The sequence below is a fragment of the Malaclemys terrapin genome, chromosome 2 (assembly GCF_027887155.1).
Source record: "Malaclemys terrapin pileata isolate rMalTer1 chromosome 2, rMalTer1.hap1, whole genome shotgun sequence".
Taxonomy (NCBI): Eukaryota; Metazoa; Chordata; order Testudines; family Emydidae; genus Malaclemys; species Malaclemys terrapin.
Window position 1 is genome coordinate 3,382,350 of NC_071506.1, and position 21,583 is coordinate 3,403,932.

Sequence of the window (21,583 nt, forward strand, 5' to 3'; positions counted from 1 at the left end):
CACCATCCCTGGCGAGTTTATTGGGCCCTTTTTGGTTTTGCATTCGCAGCTGCTTGTGAGACCTGCTTGGAAACGGCGACGCAGCGTCTGGCTGCAGGGCATCCGTGGCATACGCAGCTACCTAGGGCACCATGAAATCTGCGGCATTCGCTGCAGCCCCAGCCCCGGCGACTATCCCTCGGCCAGCCCCCCCCTTCAAGAGGCAACTCCCTCCGCCCCACCTCTTACCCTTCCCCCTGCTCCGCCCATGGCCTGCGCCCATTCCACCTCTTCCCCCAGCGACCCCTCACTCACGGGCAGCGGCGGGAAGCGGAGCAACCCAGCTCCAGTCTGCTCTACTCCGCCAGCTCCCAGCCGCGACGCTCCGCTTCCCGCCACCGGTGAGTGCAGGAAAAGGACACTCCCCACACTCACTGGCGGCGGGAAACGGAGAGACGCGGCCCCAGCCCGCTCCGCTTCCCTTGCCCTGGCCCCGGCCCCGGCCATGTCGCTCAGGTTGGAGAAAGGACGGCCCCGGCTCTCACCGGCAGCGGGAAGCAGAGAGACGTGGCCCCAGCCTGCTCCGCTTCCCTTGCCCCGGCCCCGGCCATGTCGCTCAGGTTGGAGAAAGGACACCCCGGGCTCTCACCGGCGGCGGGAAGCAGAGAGACGTGGCCCCAGCCCGCTCCGCTTCCCTTGCCCCGGCCCCGGCCATGTCGCTCAGGTTGGAGAAAGGACACCCCGGGCTCTCACCGGCGGCGGGAAGCAGAGAGACGTGGCCCCAGCCCGCTCCGCTTCCCTTGCCCCGGCCCCGGCCATGTCGCTCAGGTTGGAGAAAGGACGCCCCCGGCTCTCACCGGCAAGGGGAAGTGGAGCACCATGGCTGGGAGCTGGCAGAGTGGAGCGGGCTGGGGCCAGCGTGCTCCGCTTCCCACCGCTGCCGGTGAGTGCAGGGGGCATCCCTTTCCCCAAGCCCCCTCACCCGAGCGACACAGCTGGCGCCCGCGTGAGGGAAGCAGAGCGGGCTGCTCCCGGCTCCCCGCTAGTCCCCCAGGGCCACTCTGGGCCTGTGGGGCCCCCAAAAGTGGCCCCCCACAACTCCTGCCTCCCAGATCCGGGGGGGGGGGAGGCCTGGGGCCCCACACAGCCAAATGGCTAGGGACGGCCCTGTCTGTCTGCCCCATGTAGGGTGACCAGATGTCCCGATTTTATAGGGACAGTCCCGATTTTTGGGTCTTTTTCTTATATAGGCTCCTATTACTCCCCACCCAGTGTCCCGATTTTTCACACTTACTGTCTGATCACCCTAGCCCCATACGGTGTGCCCTCTGCTCCTTCTGCGACCCCCCTGCACTCCCACGGCTGGGTGGGGCGCATCTGTCCCGGAGCACGAACTGCGGGCGCTGGCTGTGGAAATATTAGCACCGCCACCATCAGCCTGTTGTTCTCCACTCCAGCCTGAGGGCCTGTCTGGGGAAAGCCGGCGAGAGCCCTCACCACTGCATTCTGATCGTCTCCCAGCCATGGGGGGACTTTCTAGACAGGGGGCAGTCGCGGGGGAGGGAGAGAAGCAGGATGGGGGGGATCAGGAACGTCACAGTGCGATTGTGGGGCAGGAGCCATCACCCACGTGAGCAGGGCTCCCAGGAGCCAGACGGTGGCAGGGACTTTGGTTTTCAAAGATCCGTTTGCCCCACCACAGTCACAGTGGCTAAGAAACTCCTGGGCTCAGCTGGGGGCCTGACCATGGGGCCAGAACAAGGAAGCTAAGAGAGCCCCCAGCCGAGCTGGGGTTCTGGGGTACGTGTGAGCAACGGGGGACATGGGAGGGCTCAGGCAGCCCAGGGAAGGGAATCTAAGCCCAGGAGGACGCCCCAGGACTAGAACTAGCCACAAGGCTCTGCCCAGGCCGGGTGACTTGGAAGTGACGGGGGTCCACTCCCGGCAGAGGGTAACAGAAAGGGCTGAGCCAGGTGCACCAACCCCCAGCTCTGGCTGCCACGTGCCTGTAGAAACCGTCTGGCCTTCAGGGCTGAACGGCCGGGAGCGCGTGTGGGTGCCCATAGAGCCAGGCTGGGTTTTGTAGGTCCTACAAATATGGCGCTTTTCCATTTCTCCTGACAGTGACGCAATTTTATTTCTTTCATTAAAAAACACCCCCTCCCCCGCCCCCGGCGATTCTTTCAGCTCTGGGAGACGTTTCCCTCCCTTGGCCAGGCCGGCGACACCCTGGGGGCCCTAGGTGGCTTCACAGTGTCTCTAGCCGTGCAGGGGAGTCCTGGAGCAAATGAGGGTCACCCTGCGATGCAGCCGTCTGGCTGGGCAGACGGCCTGTCTAGCCCCCGCACCCCTGGGAACCAACCATGCCCGGTGCTGGTGATGCCCAGGCAGCTCCACCAGGGCAGACCCAGCTCCCTCTCTACTCGCCCTAAATCACAGCGGGGCAGAGCTATCACAGCTACAGGGACGCAGGAGAACGGTCGGGGTCACATCCACACTGGAGTGGGGACGGGGGGGTCTGTCCCATTGCCCTGCCCTAACGCCCCCATCTCCCCACGGTGCCTCAGCAGTGGATCTCGTAGGCGATCTGCGGCTGGAACGCGAGTCCCTGATTGACAAACAGTTCGCTGGCCTCCCGCTCGCCCTCCTCCTCCCCCTCCAGGGTCTGCGTGGCCTGGTCCTGCAGCGGCTCTGGAAGCCCCGGGAAGGCCCCGGCCAGCCCCTCGGGGTCCTTGTAGGTGGCGAAGAGCGGCTTGGTGCGGTCGATGACGAACATCTCGTGGCCCCGCTCGTCGCGGTACTCCTCCAGCTGGGCGAAGGTGGTGGGCCCATCCGAGTAGTCGTTGACGTAGAGGATGTTCTCCTCCTTCTTGGCCTTTTTCCGCTTGCGGTGCTTCCGGTAGATCATGACGATGAGGAGCAGGGCGACGAGGGCCAGCAGCGAGATTCCTACGGCGATGGCCGTCTGCGTGGCCATGCTCAGGGCGTTGAAGTCCATGCTCTCCATGTCGTAGAGGGGCTCCTGGCTGACGTCCACGGAGGCCGGGTAGGCGCGCGGCGGCGGCGGCAGCGGCTGCTGCTGAGAGAGGTTGACCGTGAGGTGGAAGAGCACGCGGGCCGTGCCACCCGGGTTGGAGGCCTCGCACGCGTACTTGCCGGCGTGGGCCACCGTGATGTTGTTGAGGAAGAGCATTCCACTGCCCGTGTCCGAGTCGAAGCGCTCCCCGCCGCTGCGCTCGCGCAGCTCCGCCCTCCCACCCAGCGGCCTGGTGCTCACTGTGGCGGGCCCTGCCCGCACATGGGCCACCTTCCGCCAGCTCACCAGCGGCTGCGGGTAGCCGGAGGCCTGGCAGGAGACCCGCAGGTCGTCCCCGAGCCGGGCCGTCACCTCCAGCGGCTCCACCTGCACCACAGGCGGGATGCAGATCAGGCTGTTCCCAGAGATGTCCAGCAGGCTCTGGTAGGCCAAGCGGGGGGGCTCCGAGCACACAATCTTCTTGTCCAGCGAGCTGAGGAGACGCTGCCCTTCCTCCTTGATCCAGGCGCCGAGCCAGTGCAGGGCGCAGTCACATCGCCAGGGGTTTTCTGCCAAGAGAAACTGGGTCAGTCGGGACGGTGTCCAGTCACCTGACCCCCACCCCAAGCCAACCAAGGGGCCAGCTGACGAAGAGGCAGGTCCAGCCACAGCTCCAGGGAGCCGGGGCCGGTAGCTCGAGGGAATGGGCTGAAAGTCAGTCGAAGGAAAGTCTGGCCGAAGCTGGGGGAGTTTCCCTGCAGGGAGAGCCGGGGGGGGGCTCATGGGCTGAGCACAGGTGAGGGGGGCTGAGGGGCGACCGATCTCCCACGGAGGCAGGCTGGTTACGCCTCGCCCCTCTCCAGCACGTCGTGCTCAGAGAGCTTCGGCACCTCAGCCTCCACAGCCCAGCGCTATCGTCCCCGCTGCACTGCCGGGGGGTGACTCAGGGTCCCACAGGGCGCGTGTGCCGAGCCGGGAATCAAACCCAGGTCTCCCGACTCCCCGCCCCGGGTGCTAACTGCTAGATCCGCTGCCTCTCAGAGACGCCCGTCAGGTGGAGCCATGTTGAATGACACCATCGCTGGGGGAGTATCCTGGGGGACCAGTCAGCATCTTCTATCCCCCCCTGGACAACAGGGAGCAGCCCCATGGCAGCTAATTCCCCAGGCCTCGCTGCCCAAGCCAGGGCCCCATCTGCTGTGCCGGGGGGCGGGGGGGAGGGAAGGTCCCGCTCAGCAGCCTGCAGCCCCCCTCCCGGCGCAGAGCCTTGGCTCTCTCTGCCAGTTCCCTGCTCTGCTTCGTGGCATCCAGGCCAGAGAGCTGCCTGGGCCCCCACACCCTGAATGCGGGGGGGGGTGGGGAGGGGGGTCCAGCCAGGGTCAGGGCCTGGTCACCGATTATTATTGGACGATTCCCTCCCGCCCCGCCTGACCTGCAGGTGGCGCTGCACAGGAGGGCTGGCGGTTACCTGTCAGCCTCAGCACCTGCAGGCTGATGAGGGGGCGCAGGGCGGCACGGCTGATGGCGCGCAGGTTGTTCTTGCTGAGGTCGAGCAGGGCGAGGGAGGAGAGCCCCGCCAGCGCCTGCTCCTCCAGCGTCTCGATGCTGTTCTCCTGCAGGTGCAGCTCCTGCAGCCTCTGCAACGGAGTGTGGGGAGGGAGGGTCGCCTGCAACGGCTGCTCGCTCGGCCGCTGGAGAGCGCTGGGCTAGGCCAGCGGGGCTGACACCCGCCAGCAGACACGGCCCGACACGCCTGACATGCGCACACGCGTGCAAACACGCGCAGGCACATGTCACGGTGCACACATCCACGCCCCGAGACCCGCCCACCAAACACAACGCCACGTACAGAGGCTGACGTACGCCTGCCGGTTCCCACCCCGACTCGCATACACATCCCCCCCACACACACATCCAGAACGCCCCAAGCCGCTGCCCTTCACGCTGCGAGCCACAAGAGACCCCCCAGTTTCCCAGGGACCCTGGAGGCTCAGCTCTTTCCACGAACCGTCCCCTGGGAGATGGGGGAACATGGCGCGGGAGCTGCAGCCAGCCGCCGTCTGAGGCCGGGCAGCGGGGTCTCCGCTTGGCACTGGAAGCAGCACCGCCAAAACCCAGGGCCATCACCTAGATACGCGCACGTCCATTGCATGTGGGCATGGGCAGGCTGGGCAGGGAATCCAGGTGACCCCGCCCTAGGGGAAGGTAATGGCCCCTCCATCCACAGCCACATGGCTCCCTTACAAGCCCCCTTGGGCTGGAGTGAGCTGGCACCGCATGCAGCCCCCTTGGTGACCGCTCCAGGCTGCCCAAGCAAGCCGGGGCTCCTTCCCCCGGCCTCGTCCCAGGAGCGGAGCTCCTGCCTCCCCCCTCACCTGCAGGTCGCAGAAGGTGAAATCCAGCAGCTTGGTGATCTGGTTGCCAGCCAGGTAGAGGACGCGCAGGTGCTCCAGGCCCTTGAAGATGCTGCTGTTGAGAAGGTGGATGCGGTTGCCATTGAGGGCCAGCTCCAGCAGGTGCTGCTGGCTGCGGAAGGCGCCCGGCTCCAGCGCCGAGATGGTGTTGTTTTGCATGTAGAGGTAGTGCAGGCCCCGCAGCGCCACCAGGTCCTGCTGGTGGATCTGCGTGATGCTGTTATCCTGCAGGAAGACGGTCTGCGGAGGGGACATGGGGTGAGAGCAATGCCCTGGCTCCACCCCCCAGGGGGGCACTGCCCTCCCCAGCCCCCCGCAACCTCCCTGCCCTATGGTGAGAAACAGATGCATCTCCCCCTGGAATAACCCAGCACTGACAGAACCTCCCTCCCCCACATGCCAGGCCTTGGCCAAGGGTCTCCCATACCAGCCCGGGCAGGGATAAAGCCCCAGTAGCTCTGTCACTAGGGCATCTGCTCAGGGGTTTACCCAGAATGCACTGAGGCTTATCACAGCACTGGCCTTTCCTTCCTCTCTCCTGGTTTCTCTAGCCTCGTTCGGTGGCTGCAGGCTGGCGAGGGGCCTGCTGCCCGGTTCACCTAGCGGACAGGGTGGGGCTGTTACTGCCGACGGCCCCTTCTGACCCAGTCCCCGTGGAGTCTACACCAGGAGGTAGGTGCTCAGGGCATGACATTTCCCCCAGTCCTAAGCGCTGTAGCTAAGTCGAGTTAATTTTCACGTGTAGACCAGTCCTTGCTATGCAGACTCTTCCAGCACATCACGACGATCCAGCCTTTCCTCTCCATCCACAGCGCTGAAACCCTCGCCCCGGCATCAGGGCACCATCCTTCTCTCTAGCCCCGACAAACGCAATCTTCCCCGCTCCTCTCCCAGCCGGCCCCTTTGACCACGTGGCCCCCTCTCTTTGGATCCCTCCCCCGGCTCCCCCTTCTCTAGCGCATCCAACATGAGCTGCTGTCGTCGGCTGTGGGTGTGTTGAGACAACTGCCTGCCATGAACCAGTATCGTATCCTTGATCTCCCCCACCTGTAGCCAGCTGTTGTCTCTTGCATTGTACTTAGCCGGGGCAGGGACTGACTTTTTATTGTCTGTACAGTGCCTAGCACTACCATAATAATAATGGGCGCCTGGGTTCTATCCCTGACTTGGGCTGGTCCTGTCCCATGTCAGTTTCCCTCTCTGTAGAAGGGGATAATGAGCCTCCCCCCTCCCAAGGGTGCCTGCTGGATGGATGCCAACATGAAACTGGGTGGGCCTGGGGGTGCCCAGCAGTACCTGGATGGAGGGGTGGATGCTGGCCGGGATCTCCTTGAGGCCGAGGGAGCCGCACTCCACGGTCATGCTGTAGCAGCGGCAAGTGGCGGGGCAGCCGTTGGTCCTGAGTGCCAGCAGGGCCAGGAGGAGGAGGGGCGAGACAAGCAGGGCCATTTTAGACCAGCTGGCAAAGAGACAGAGAGCGGGGGCTGAATATCACCAACGCAGAACAGATCCCCTGCCCCAAACCCCACCGCGCCTGCAGAGCCGGGGCTAGAACCAGGTGCCCTGGCCCCAAACAGCGCGCTTGCCCGCTGAGCCAGGGGAGATCTTCCTCGGCCCAGCCCCAGCGGTAGGTCCCTGCTCCTGGACACAGGTCCAGCCACCAGAAGGCGACGCTCACATGTGAGTCCTACCCATCCATCCCCAAACCAGCCTGGGGCTCCTACAGCCCAGAATCAGCAGTCAGCCTGGCTGAGGCTCCATGGGGAAGGCCCCTCCCTGGCTGGGCCTAATGCAGGACAAATGCCAGGCCCTGCAGAGCGGCTCCGGCCAGGGCTGCGTCTGGCAGCCTGGAGGAGGCGCTGTAGGCGGCCGGCTGGGACAGGGTGGTGGGCGGTGAGTGATGGGGGAGCAGTGACACCGCATTCCCCAGGGTGTTGTGTTAAAGGGACATAGCTCTTATTAGACAAGGGAGGGGCACCCCTTGCCAGCCCCCAGGCGTTAGCCCCCAAGTTTGCAAGCCCCTCTCTTGGCAGGCGGGAGAGAGACGCTCCAGCGGCTTGGGTGCTGGCCTCCAGAGCAGAAGCTCCCCCTCCGGTGCCTGGGACGTCCCCCCGAGCTCTGAGGAAGGGCCCAGCGCTGATCCCACCCCTGGAGTGGGTGGGCTCCCTGCCAGGCTCAGGTCTCTCCCTGCGACCTGTCCCACAGAGCTGGGGGGCGCGGGGGTGGGGTACCGCCAGCTGTCTGCTGGGGATTCACAAGCTGCTTTCACTCATTTGTCATTGTCTGGGGAGATTGTCGGATTTCCAGTTCCCCAGCGGCTGGCAGAACAGTAGTGGACCCCCCCCCCCCCAAGGAGTAGCAATGTGTGTGTGTGGGGGGGGGTCCCCTGCCCCCCTGGAACAGCCATGGGGACCAGGAGAGCTGCCTCGGAGAACGCTGCCAACAATGGCGTCCAGGAGCCCCAGGACCGGGCCACCACTGGCCATTTGTCCCCCGACACCTACAAACCTGCCCCAGGGGCATCCCCTTAACTAGGCCCAGGCCCTGGGGCCCCGCAGAGCCCGGTGCTGCCGCAGAGCCGGCCCAGCAGGAGCACAGCAAGGGGGTCTCCTTTTCCCACGTGCTTTGGGGCACAGCTTCGCCCCACAGGTGAGGGGGGAGTAGCAGGGTGGGGCCCCTGGGCTGGAGATGGGCACGAGGTGCCAGGGCCTCATGGAGACAGGGCAGCAGGAGACGTGCCCAGGCAGCGAGGTCTTTCCTGCTATGGCAAGGGTGGGAGACCCGCTTGGCCCACCGGACCCCAGACTCGGGCCCAGCTGCTCTGCGTGGGCGAAGCCAGGCCAGGGACAATGGCACACTCACCAGTTCACTGCCCCCCTCCCCACCCCCGAACAGGCAGAGACAGCTCAGCACCTCCTAAACCCATTAGAGGCTTTGGCTCCCGTCTCAAGCAATCAAGCAAAGCCCCGAATGCCAGCGTCCCCCCCGAGATTCTCCATCCCGGTGCCGATCCTGCCAACGGGAGGCCACGGCCTTGGCTCACTCAGCAGCCTTCAGATGGTGAGGACTCCCCGGGCACTGGACCCTGTTACCCGGAAGGGAGCATGGTGCCGAGCCCTGCACTAACCCCCGAGCCAGGCTCCCCTCCTGTCCTGACGCACGGCCTCGTGGGCATAGCCCCGGGAGGGCTCAGGAGAGCTGGGTTCAACTCCCGACTCTGCCACAGACTCCCTGCGTGACCCTGGGAGAGTCACTTACTGTGTGCAGCGGTGTAAACAGAGGGGAGCCCTCACCTCCCCGGGAGGATGAACCCATGCGGGGCGGAGCAAGGGGCCATGGAAGTGCCTAGATGTAAGGTTGTAAGGTTTTATTGCACCCACCAGAGTCCTGGGCCCGTCCCAGAGAGCACAAGGGAGAGAGGCCCCTGCCCGCCCCAGAGACACTAAAGGCGGATGCTGGGTACGCTCACAGGCCCTGTTCGTGGTCCGTGCTGCTGCAGGCTCAGTTCCCGCTGGTTACTGTTTGCCATGGCTTGTGTCAAGGACTTGGGAGACCTGTAACCATGCCCATGGCCAGCCCAGGCTGGGTCGCACCCCTGGGTCGGTGTGTGTGCAGCAGAGAGCCCCCTTTATTCCCATTGCAGCCCCGCCCCGTTTCCTGCGTGCACCCCTAAGGCCCAGCGCTAGGCCAGCCGAGCGCAGGGCTTTTGGCACAGGTGCAGCCATTCGCAGGGCAGTGAAGCCGCTGGCTTGTCCCGGTGTGATGGGCTGGTCCCAGTCAGGTCTGTGCCCAGCTGTTCCTCTCCCCAGCCATTCTCGGGGCAAGAGTCCGGCACAACGGGGGGGAAATGGCCGATTTGCTGATCCCCGTCCAATGCTCTGTCACCGGAGCAAAGAGGCCGAATCCGGGCGTCGATATTCCCGCACCGAGCATCTACTCGTGGCTAATAGATGCTTGTTTTCAACACCGCACGCGCTGCTCGTTGCCTGCTAATCACAGAGACGCCCCGACTGTCACCTGGGCAGCGAATCCAGCCTGCCGCGGAGCCGTCCAAACGCTGTCTGCACCCTGCAGGCCCCTGGCTCTGCGTGCTGGATGGGCTGTTCCTAAACTGGACCCAAGTGGATTGCAGACTGACTCATAGAAGATCAGGGTTGGAAGGGACCTCAGGAGGTATCTAGTCCCACCCCCTGCTCAAAGCAGGACCAACCCCCAGACAGATTTACCCCAAGTGGCCCCCTCAAGGATTGAACTCACAACCCTGGGTTTAGCAGGCCAATGCTCAAACCACTGAGCTATGGCTCCCGCCACCCCCAGAAGGCCAGGCCATGCCACACTACACTGGGAACCACGCTCCGTGCCCACTGCCCCGCTAGACACATCTTGGAGCGGTGCAGCCCCCTCTCTGGAACCGTCCCAGAAGCACCGACTGGGCGGGTGCCAGAGCTGACGGTGCCCGGGGCAGGCTGGCAGGGATCGAAAATGAACCAGCACAGCGGGTGGCCGGCTGAGACTACAGTTCCCAGCATGCACTGCTTCTAGCCCCTGTAGTCCCAGCAGGCTGCACCTCCCCTATTAAAGGCCAGGGCAGGTGCCACCTGCTGTGTTTTACGCCATTTAAAGGGCAGGCATCATTTGGGCCAAGGAGGGGATCCCTGTCTGCCTGGCCCCGGGCCGCCTTCATCCAGAGCTCACGCTCGCTCCAGCACTTCGGTAACTGCCTTCCAGTCCCTTTGAGGCATAACAAGCAGAAAGCGCGCTCGGCTCGATTAAAATGTCATCTGGAGCCCATGGCAGCCGAGAGGGCGAGTGGGCAGCCATCCATCTGCTCACCGGAGGAGGCCAGCAACTAGCCTCCCAGCTGCTGAAGTCTCGCAGGCCCGGGTAGCTGCCGGTGATGCCTGCTTCTGCGCTGGGAGCATCCGTCCAACTCAGAGACGGTGGGGAGGGGAGCCCGGTTCCCGCTGCCTGGTAGGGGGCGGCTGAAGTGACCCATGCAGACACGCAGCAGGAGATGGATGCAGGTGCTGGCCAGAGCCATGCAGTGGAGCGTGTGCGGGGGGTGGAGTTCGGGGACGTTAATCCCCCCACCCACCGTGCCATCCTGCCCTGCTCAGAGAAGAGGGTAAATCGCCAGCAGCCCCTGGCACCTCATCTGCATTCACGCTCCCCCTGCTACTACCCCAGGAAGGGCTGACAGTGCCAGGAAACATTAGAAACGAACCCCCAGCGCAGACACTGCCCCGTCTCTCTGCAGCTCAGACCACGTTTCCTCCTCCATCTCTGGCCTGAGCCCATCCCCGCCTCTTTCACGGGGAGCCGGCGATGATCCCACGCCACAGTCCCTGCTGGGAGAAGGTGCCTTCGCCCGCTTCTCCCTGGCTCTGCAAGCAGAGACCTTTGGGCTCCCACCCCTTCGTTCCAACTGCTGGGGGCAGCAGCGCCACGTCATCGCGCAGCTGGGCTGCATCCTGTATGGAGCGATAGTCTCACTGCCCCGGCCTGGGAGCCAACAGGTCCGGGGCTCAGCTGTGCCCGGTGCACTGGCCTATGGGAGTGCCCAGCATTACCCAAGCAATGGGGCAGAGAGGCCCAGGGCTGCTCACCCCATAGGACCAGTCAGAGCACACTGGCTGAGTCGAACGTGGCTGGGTATGGGAAGGGACCGAGCCCCCGCAGGAGGCAGGGGAATCAGTCAGGAGGCGACAAGGGGGTCTAACGAGAGGACAAGAATGAAATGGAGCAAAGGGAAAGTGGAGGCTGACTAACGGGAAAGTAGGTGACCAGGAGACGTCCTGGGCTGTGCAGATGGCAGGGAGCAACCAGGGTGGGGGGCCCAAAATGGCTTTGCCACGGCACTGATCTGGGATTCAGGAGGCCTGGATTCGATTCCTGTCTCTGCCACTGACTTCCCATGTGACCTTGGGCACATCGCTTGCGCTCTGCACCTCAGCTCCTCCCATCTGAACGGGGGAGGATAAACCCTCCCACTAGTCCGGGAGCTCTTCAGGGCAGGGACTGTCTCGCTGCACCCACATTGGTCCAACCCAAATAAAACAAACAATAGCCCAGCTGAGTGTCCGTCCCTCCCCCCCAGCCACCGGAGGAGCCGGCCCCCATCACAAACACACAGCAATTGAGGAAAAGCCACTAAAACAGCCACTAGAAACTGACAGGGATCAGACAGCGCATTCACGCGTGGACACGATCTATCCCGGAGCTCAACGCTCATCCCGGGGGGATACCTTAACTCCAAGCCCCCGGGCAGCAGGGCCAACAACCCCACTCGGCCCCCAAACGCTCAGGAGGCCAGAGCAGACGAGTCACTGAGGAGAGCAAATCAAAGCCAACAAGCCGGAGGCTCTGGCTCCCTGCGTGGAAGGGGCGAGCTGGCAGCCGCTCCCCGCAGCGACAGACAGGGAGGCGCCCAGTCCAGAGAGGAGCGCCCGCGTAGGCAGCGGGACACGGGCGAGATCGAGACCCAAACACCATCTGCTCCAGTGGCCAAGGGAGAGACTCCCCCACGGGACCAGGAATCCGAAACGACGTCCCACAAAGAGGCCAGGAAGAGAGACTGCCTGGCTCCGGGGATCCTGGCCTCTGGCCACCAGCTGGGCTGGGGCTGGGAATCTGGGCTACTAGCCCAGTGGGCAAAGGCTGCACCAGCCCAGCGTTGTCTCCTCCCCATGGAGCAGCACCAGCCAAAGGGACCCTCCCCCCGACACAGGGACTTGGCATGGGGGTGCTTGTTGATGTGACAGCTGGGCGGCTGGGGGGGCGGTTGATGACATGACATGGGGCAGCAGGGAGGGTGGGGGGCCATTCATAACATGACACCCGGGCAGCTGGGGGACTGATGGCCCGATGCCTGGGCGGCTGGGAGGAGGGGTGCTGATAACATGACACCCGGGCAGCTGGGGCGGGGAGTTGTGGGCCGTGGACGGCTGGCAGCTGGCGGGGTGGTGGGCATGACTCCCAGGCAGCCCTGCTGCAGGGGCGTCACAGGGGGTTGCTATCAGCTTAGCCCTCTTTACAGCAGGTTTCATGGCGTATTTAAAGAGCTCCAAATAATTCCAAAGCTGCTTACGGGGCAGGGGATTTGGGACTCAGGCTTCTCCGGGAGGGATTAGCGGGCAGGGGGATGGGCACCCAACAGCACTGCGGGGAGGGGGCTGGCAGGGCTTGTTGGGCTGCAACTGGGGCTGATCCCAGTGGGGAGCCGGGTGTGTGCATGGAGCGGGGCATCCGTGTGCAGGGAAGGGGGGGTGGACAGTCAGTATGTGCAGCGGAGGGGAGCCTGTGGAAAGGGTGATGTGTGTATGAACAGAGATGTGTGCACACGCGTGTAATGGTTGTGTGCAGACAGCGTATGATCAAGGAAGAGGTGTGTGTGTGTGTGTGTGCACAACAGGTGTGTGCAGTGTGTGATTAGGGAAGGGGTGGGTGTGTAATAGGTGTGTATAGGGAAGGGGAGATGCATGGATATGGGGAGGGGCAGTGGGTGCCTGCATTGGGGACCCACTGACTCCTTGCATGGATTGCTGGATCCCCATCGCACGAGGGGATCAGGGACTCGCACGCCCAACACATGCCATAGAGCACAGGAGTCCCACCCTACTGAGGAGAGAGGTGCCCCAGGGGCAGCATGAGGGGCTATATAGATCCCCTGGGAACAGAGAGAACAGAGACAAAAGAGAAGGGACTTGCTCAGGGTCACACAGAAAATCTGTGGCAGAATCAGGAATAGAACCCAGGAGTCCTATCCCCCAGTCCCCCTGCTCTACCCCAACTAAACCCTACTCCCCTCCCCAAGCTGGGGAGAGAACCCAGGAGTCCTGACCCCCAGCCTTGTGCTTCATTCACTAGACAGCGCTGCCTACTCACCCATGTTCCCGCAGACATATTCCTCTTCCCCTGTCCTCACCCACCCTCACCTGGCTGAGCGGCACCCGCCCTGCCCCCCCCCCCCGGGCAGCAGCAAGCCAGAGCTGAGCGGATGCTACTGGCTGGGGCAGCTTGTCTGTGCCCAGCCCGGGGGCTAACAGGCTGCGGGACGCAGGAGCAGCGGCTCACTCAGGTACCTTGCAGTGGGAGACGCCTTTCACGCCTCCGGCTCTTCCCTGCCATGCTCTTCCTATGGGTCTGATCAGGCCCGACCGACCCCTGACCCCACACACACTAAATCGAGATGCTGTTTTTCTCTTTGCTCTGAACTCAGGGGCAGGGGAGGGAGGCTGTGGCATTGCCAGGGATGGTGTGTGTGTGTCCCTGCCTGGCCGCTGCCCTCCCACCTTTTGGGGGGCGGGGGGAAGATGTTACCCTCACGCCCAGTGATATCACTGGGGTTGGGATCATTGGGGGGAGACTGAGGCATGGAAAGAGGAAGGGACTCACAGCCAGGTCAGTGGTGGAGCTGGGGATGGAACCCAGGAGTCCTGCGCTTTAACCGCTAGGCCATGCTGCCTCCTTTGCCTACAGGGCTAAAAGTGACCTGTGAGAAGGCTGGTCCCGTGATTAGAACCACCTGGCTTTGATTCTCTGCTTTACCACACCCCCTGTGTGACCATGGCAAATCACTCAACCACGCTGTGCCTCAGTTTCCCATCTGTACAATGGGTATAATGGCCCTACCCAGCGTCCCAGGGGTGGGGAGGATAATGCACTACGGGCACAGTGATGCTCTGGGGACGGCGGGGCTATAAGCACCACAGGGCCGTTGCCCCAATGGGAGCACAGAGGAGTTTTTAATCCAGGAGCTGGGCTCCAGGCCCTGTCTGCGCAGGCCTCATGGTCACGGCAGGCTCCGACCTCGGCTGCTGGCCAACAGCCGGATGCAGCCCGAGCCTCTCTCGCCTACAGAGATCTCGCTGGAGCTGGGGGTCTTATGCACCAAACATGCTCCTAAACTGAGTTGGGAGGCTGCCTGCCGGGGGCGGGGACCCGCTAGAACAGTGCCCAGGCTGGACACGGAGTCTCCCCAGCTCTGAAGAAAGCACTGGGGCTCCAATCCCAGGCCACCAGCGAGATGAGTTTGATGGGTTCAGCTCAGTCTCTGCTGAGGGGCAGGATTTGTGCCATGACCACCCTCCAGAACTTCTCCCACAAGTCAGAGAGCAGGGCGGGATCCCAGCCAGGAACAGAAGCAGCATCGAAGGGTGAAGATGATGATGATGATGGGGGGGGGGGCTGCAGGCTAGGACAGGACCCTGCTGTGCGGGGACAGGTGCACTGGCCTTTTCACCTGATTCTGCAGATCACCAAATCTTTCTCTGCTTCTAGGATGAGGCTAGAAGTCAGATAGCAGGGGGCTGCAGGCCAGGAGTGAGGGGCACTGGCAGAACTTGGGGCATGGATCCCAGCGTGGGACACCCGGGGGCTGCAGGCCAGGAGTGAGGGGCACTGGTAGAACTTGGGGGGGGATCCCAGCATGGGACACCTGGGGGCTGCAGGTTGGGACTGGGGGACACTGGCAGAGCTGGGGGGATCCCAGGGCGGGATGGCTGTGGGTTGGGACTGACATGTCAGGGTGGCTCCAGCCCCTTTCCTGTCCTGTGAGGGGCTTTGGCTGGGCAGGGGATGGGGGACTCAGAATGAGCTGACAGGGGTTTGTGAAGCCATCAATGTCCGCCAGTGCCAGCCAGTCACAACACACAACCGGGGCCAGGCAGAGGGTGACAGGGAGTCCCCGTGAATCGGCAGCACAGCCCCCTGCTCCCAGCCCCACAAGCGGCTGCCAGGCTGGAGAGATGGGAGAATAACGCCCGAGAGGAGACACCCAGATCTCAGTCCCGCTCCCATCGGGGCGCCCGGGGCCAACCCAGCCAGGAGAGCAGGGAGGAGAATTCAGAAGGAGGTTTATCAGAGGGGGGAACCGCTAGCTGTCTGCAGGGGAGCGGAGAAGCAGGGGGTCTTTTCGGTGAACACTGCTCAGCTCCCAAGATCCTCGAATGCACGTCAGCAGAGAGGGGCCAGCAAAGGAAAGGTCAGTGCATCGCCCACGCAGCAACCACGCAGCCCCAGACACACATGCATCCTCCGCAGCTTGGGGGAGAGCTGAGGGGGACGAGTGGCAGGGAAAGTCCCTGCCCAGCCCTAGAGCCGAGCCCTGCAGCCGCTTGCTCCAGCTCAGGGCCATGGTGCACGCCAGCCATGCTAACCACAAGGTGCTGCTGGGGGACTGGGCACGGACAGGGAAGGGACATGCCCAGGGTCTCACACACAAAGTCAGGGCAGAGCCGGGAATAGACCCCCGGTGTCCTGACTCCCAGCTCCCTCCTGCTCGAAGCCTCACTCGTTGCGATGCTCTAACACAGAGAGACCGGCCATTTCTCCCGCCCACCCACACACGGCCCACCCCGTGGCAGGAGAGAACCGATAACAGCTGCCATCTTGTCCCCAGGCACATCAGCAGCGGCATTACCCGCTCCACATGTTCAAAAACCAGCAGTTGGCCCCAGAAGGTCACGAGACTGGCTCAAAAGCCAGGAGATTTTAAACAATTATAAGATGCAGGCTCTTGTCATTCACCTGCTGGATTGAGCTTTTGGGAGTGCAGGGGGCACATTTTAGGGCTTTTCACCAGGGCCAGGAGACCAGAGATTCTCCCCTATTCATCTGCCTGCAGCTACAAAAAAAACCCCTATCACAAGAACTGCAGAGTGTGTGTGTGTGTGTGTGTGTGTCTCTCTCTCTCCCTGCATCCGTCCATCTGGGGGATTGGCACTCATGCACTGGGGAGTGCACACTGGTGCACAGACGCATGCTGGGTGCATACGAGTGACTGTTTTGGCCTTTCCTGGCACGCCCCTTGGTGCTTACATTTGAACGTGTGTGTTTGCAGGTGCGTCTGAGCAGCAGGTGTGAGTAGGGTGTCCTTTGATGGGGGTGTATGTTTGGGCACGAGTGTGTGTTTTAGCATGGAGCTGTCTTCTCTGGTGTAAGCGGGAGCCCATGTCGATGGGGCTGCGTGTGCTTGAGCGTGGGCGTGCTTGCTGGAGCGTGAGCGTGCACGTGGGTGCATGCGAGAGCGTTGTGTGCACACTCCCCAGAGCAGGGCCCCGCGTCTCTCGTGTCGGAGCAGAGGCGATGCGCCTGCTTTCACGGATCGGTGCTGCAGGGAGCCTGCCGGCTGCAGGGCCCTGCTCCACAGCACAATATTGGCTCTGACAAGAAGCAGACCGTTAGCTCGGAGCAGTGGAGCAGCCGGAGCGGCTCCCGGGAGTTTCCGATCAGCTTCTCCGCCTGACCTGCCTTGTGCGCCGGCAGCACGCTAGCTTTGCACGCCAGGACGTGTGAACTCGCAGGTCGCTCACAAGCAAAACTAGTTCAGCAGCCTCAGTGGTCCACAAACACAAGTTTGGGCTCCCGTGGCTGTCGGAGCTCGGGCCGGGAAGAGCAAAGTCTGCTAGCCAGGCCAGGCAGGCCCAGAGCTCCGGTTATCGGTGTGGTTATTTAGCCATCTCGGCTGGATGTTCCTGAGGTTCTGGGCTGGAGCAGGACTGGGATCTCACAGCTTCTGTCCCGTGTTTGCTTTGGAAGAGAGAACCAGCCAATTCCACCAGTGCTGGAACAGCCGCTTGCTGTCAGAGGGCTCGGACGCCATCTGGATCGGCCGCACGCACCGCGCTGAGATCTCTCTCCCACCCACAGCTCCGGTCGTGGGTACTAGGCTGGGAGTTCGGAGAGCTGGAGTCTGTCCCCAGCTGTCACTGACCGGGGCTCTATTTCTCCTCCCCCAGGGCAGACCACGCGCCAGCGGCCTAGGGCAGGGCCTGCGTCTTACACAGCACAATGGGGTTTCCGTCTCCAGCCCAACACTAATATTAACAACCACCTGCCCTGGGATTTAAACACACCGTCAAGGGTTACAAACAACGGAAAGTTCAGAGCTTGGGCCCAGAGGGTTTCTGGGGTGTTGGGCACCTTCCCATCTCACAGGCACCGGCAGGTCACAACACACACAGGAACTGACTAATGAGACAACTTTTCCATTGAAGGCTCCCACGGTACTATACACAGGATAAATCCCTTCATCCACCATTGAAATGCAGCCACCTCTGGCGCAGAACATCTCAGCCACATAACGGTGCCCAGCAATCTTACACAGCGGTTTGGGACAGGAAGTGAGGAGAAAGCCCGCAGTCAATCGCAGCCTTCTGGGGGATGTTAGAGCTATCAGAATTGGAGTGTGGCTGGGATGCACCAGTGACTGCAGCTAGCTGGATATGGGCTGGCGGGAGAGCCAGAGCTAGGAACAGCGGAGTCCTCGTACCAGCACCGACACTGACTCACTCCGTGACCCTGGACTGGGCAGGGCGGGTCCCGTACCCACTCAGTGCCTCAGCTTCCCCAGCTGGGAAAAGGGATCATGATACCGCCTGCTTCCCCGATCCTATTGCCACACTCTCCAGGCTGCTCCCCGTCCCTCTCCCATGGCTTCTCCCAGCCGAGCTCCCACCTCCTGCCCTCGGAAGGAACGTCCTCTCTCCTCCTTCCAAGATTCACATTCCTTTTCCTCACTCCCCTCTCGGAGACGTTGTCTGGCTCTTTGCCGGGAAGCCCCTCAGGGCAGGATAGGGTAGGTCAGTTCTCGCGCTGTTGCTTGGACAGTGCAGAGGCCACGGAACAGGTTAGGTGCCTCCAACGGGCTGATCCGAGGCAAACTCATTCATGGCTTTCGGGTGGTGGGGGGTCATGAGCTCATCCAACCCCAGGCCTGCAGGAAGATATGAAAACCCCGGGGCAGGCTCCACCCGCTCCAATAAGGTTGGCTCTGCCCCGCACAGTACATTTAGCGCAGGGGGTTATGCTGCCTACCGGCGAGACGTGGCCATATGGTTGAGGTAACCGGTGCAGTACCAAAACAGAAGCTGCTCGGACGAACCCTCCCACCACCAGCGAATAAAACAGATCTCCGTGGAACTGCAGAGTGACAGCAAGGCTAGAATTAGACCAGCCTGCTCTGAAAGCCCAGGCCTTTTCCACCTGAGTTACAGGAGAGTCTCCGGGGCTCTTAACAGTACAGCGGAACAGCTCTGACTCAGTACGCTAGAGGGCAGTGGTGATCACATGCAGCTGGTCCAATGTGTTACAGTATCATTATTAGCATCCCAAACCGGCTACAGGTTAGTGACTTCCGGTGGCCTCCCTGGGCGCGCAGGGAGCCAGACCTCCAGAAGGGGCATGACACAAGGTCCTTCGCTGGCTGAGCCAGCGGGCAAGACGGAGCGAGATCAGCAAACGACACAAAGTCAAACCACGGCCAGGTCGCACTCCAGCCCCACCTCAGCAGGGTCAGACACATGGCAGCCATCTGCCCCGGAGCACAGAGAACTGGGAGTGGGGACAGAGCCCCTCTCAGCTAGCTCTGAACTGCTCCTAGAGCGACAGGGGCCTGGGGCCAGATCGTCCAGGGCTCGGCACCCACCGTGCCCCCGCCAGGCTGAGCCCCTCTGACAATCCAGCCCCGTGTCCAGGTCTCAGCCCACGTCCCGCGGGGCGTCCTCACCACACTGCACTGCCGTGGCCCTGGCTTGGCAGCCTCAGCAGAGGGGCCTGGGAGCAAATGAGACATGAAGATAGGGTGCCACCAGGGCGGCGCCTTGCATGACTGCGGCCCGGGCTGCGTCTCAGAGGATCCAGCCCCCGGGGCCATCAACACAGCACCTTTCGCCAGCAATACATTCGTAACACCTTCCCCCAGGCAGAGACAGACAGATCCACTGGCACCAGCCGATCCGTGCGCGCCCTGTCACCGTCCATAACCGGCGCCTCACGGTTAAAGCAACAATAGAGCTTCGTGTTCCAAATGCACAGATCCCGCCACTTCGGCCAGGGAGACTCCCCCTCAGCTGTGAGCAATACGGGGCTTGTGACACAGCCGGGAAGATCTGATTCCACCCACCAGAGATCAGTGGTGCACGCATGTACACACACAGAGTGACATTACCGGGTACAGAGAGCTCAGCTCAGGACTCTGGACCCACACACTCGCCTCGCAGAGTATAGGGCGTAACAAGCCTGTGCCGCGGCTATGGGAGATGAAATAGGGGGCTGCGGGCAGCGAGGGGTGGGGTATGGAGGTGGAGGGAGAGAGAACCACCTGGCATCCTGCATGCCCAGGAATTCCCTAGCGCCCTGTACCTGGAGGAAGCCCCGTTCGGCTGGTGCACACACCCCCCCAAGGTCGGGGTCCCCTACCCCGCTCTGGGTTATCCAAGCATGAAGCCAGTGCAGGCCAGCATGGCTGGGAGAGGATGTCTCCAGAGGGCTTGTGTTTCTCTGTCGCACATGCGGGACAGCGTGGGTGACCCTGATTCTGGGCCTAGGGCCAGATCAACCACCTGAGCCCACCAGCCCTGGCTCAGGCCTGATGCTCCAGAAAGGGTCACAAAGCTGGGGGGACCCTGGCCCACCCCCAGCCAGTGACCCTCTCTCACAGGTGAGGGAGACAGGAACGCTCCTGGCTGGGATCCTGCTCCTTCCCTTTGGCTTTTCCCATTCGCCCGCGAGTCTCTCCCCCGACCAACCTCCAGTCTCAGTCTTACCCCCTCCCCTTGATTCTCTCCATGCCCCAGCCGACCTGGGGACCATCCCAGGAGCAAGACCCGACCCTTCTTGCCAACTCCCCAAGCTGGCACCCTCCATCCTGTCACCAGAACAGCCCCCTGCCCTGGCCCACCTGGGTTTATTCTGCCCTGACTCTGCTCAGGAATCAATGGGGCTGCATGGGGGGCAGACATCAGCCCCTCTTGGGGTATCCTGAGCAGCCTGTGACTGAAGGGGGGGGGCTGGAAAGGCACCCAGGTGCGAGCAGATCCCACCAGGAACTCCCCAGCCCGCCGCCCGCCCCCCGCCCGGCGACACTGGCACCTGGCACCTCCATTCCCCAGGCTCTGCCCCGCTGCTGCCACTCGGGTCCTCCCACGGGGGGGGGGGCATGACCGCTCCCTCACCCCACCTTACAGGCACGGGGGGAGGGGCAGAGGGACCTGAACCAGGCCAAAGAGCCGGGAAGAGAACCCAGGCGTCCTAGCTCGGATGGCCCCACGCTGCTCTCACATGCAGCTCGCCTCCCTCCAGAGGGTGACTTTAGGGGACCTTCGAGAGCCAGACCCGCCCCCGGTCAACCTCTGGGGACCCCCCGTCCCCGGGGCTCCCCCGGCCCGGCTCACCTGCGCGGGCGGGCTGCCTGGCCAGCGCTCCCGGTCCATGGCATCCGCCTGCAGCCCGCGGGGACTTGCCCGAGCCCCGCGCCTGGCCCCGGCTCCAGGCGGCGGCGTCCCGGGCCCGTGGTCGGGGCGGGTGAGCGGGATGCGGGCGGCCCCTGTGCGCTGCGCGTCCGCCGCCCCCTGCGCCCGTCCCCAGCTGAGCGCGGCCGGCAGCCCGGGCCCGAACCCGCAGCCCCGGCCGGCTGCCTGGGGACCCGATTGGCGGCTCCGGCTGACATCAGCCCGGGCTCGGCCAACCGCGGGCCTGCGATGTGATGTCACGCTCCTGAGCCCGCCAGCTCGCCGTGCGGGGCCGGGGCGCCGGGCTCCCACGTGCACGCGTGGGTCGTGCGCACACACACACACAGCCACACGGGTCGTACTCACACAGCCAGCCACACACACACACACACACACACACACCCCGCCACACACACACACAGAGCCACAGACACAAACACACACGGGTCGTGCGCACACACACACACATACACCGCCACAGACACAAACACACACACACACCCCGCCACACACACACACAGAGCCACACGGGTCGTACTCACACAGCCAGCCACACACACACACACACACACACACCCCGCCACACACACACACAGAGCCACACGGGTCGTACTCACACAGCCACACACACACCCCGCCACAGACACACACACACACCGCCACAGACACACACACACACGGGTCGTGCGCACACACACACATACACCGCCACAGACACAAACACACACACACACCCCGCCACACACACACACAGAGCCACACGGGTCGTACTCACACAGCCACACACACACACACACACACACACACACAGAGCCACATGGGTCGTACTCACACAGCCACACACACACACACACACCCCGCCACAGACACAGATGCACACGCGGGTCGTACTCACACAGCCACACACGCCCCCACCCCCCCCCCGCCACAGACACACACACACA

General features: G+C 63.2%; 1 protein-coding gene across 1 annotated transcript; it reads right to left on the reverse strand.

The window, feature by feature from the left end:
* Positions 1 to 2,097: 2,097 nt before the first annotated feature.
* On the reverse strand, positions 2,098 to 20,746 carry LRRC24 (leucine rich repeat containing 24). The gene is made up of 5 exons (XM_054018431.1): positions 20,583 to 20,746; positions 6,706 to 6,868; positions 5,371 to 5,649; positions 4,464 to 4,632; positions 2,098 to 3,564 (listed from the first exon to the last, which is right to left on the reverse strand). The coding sequence occupies exons 1-5, from the start codon at positions 20,624 to 20,626 to the stop codon at positions 2,543 to 2,545; spliced, it is 1,677 nt and encodes a 558-aa protein (XP_053874406.1). The 5' UTR covers positions 20,627 to 20,746; the 3' UTR covers positions 2,098 to 2,542.
* Between the last annotated feature and the right edge of the window lie 837 nt (positions 20,747 to 21,583).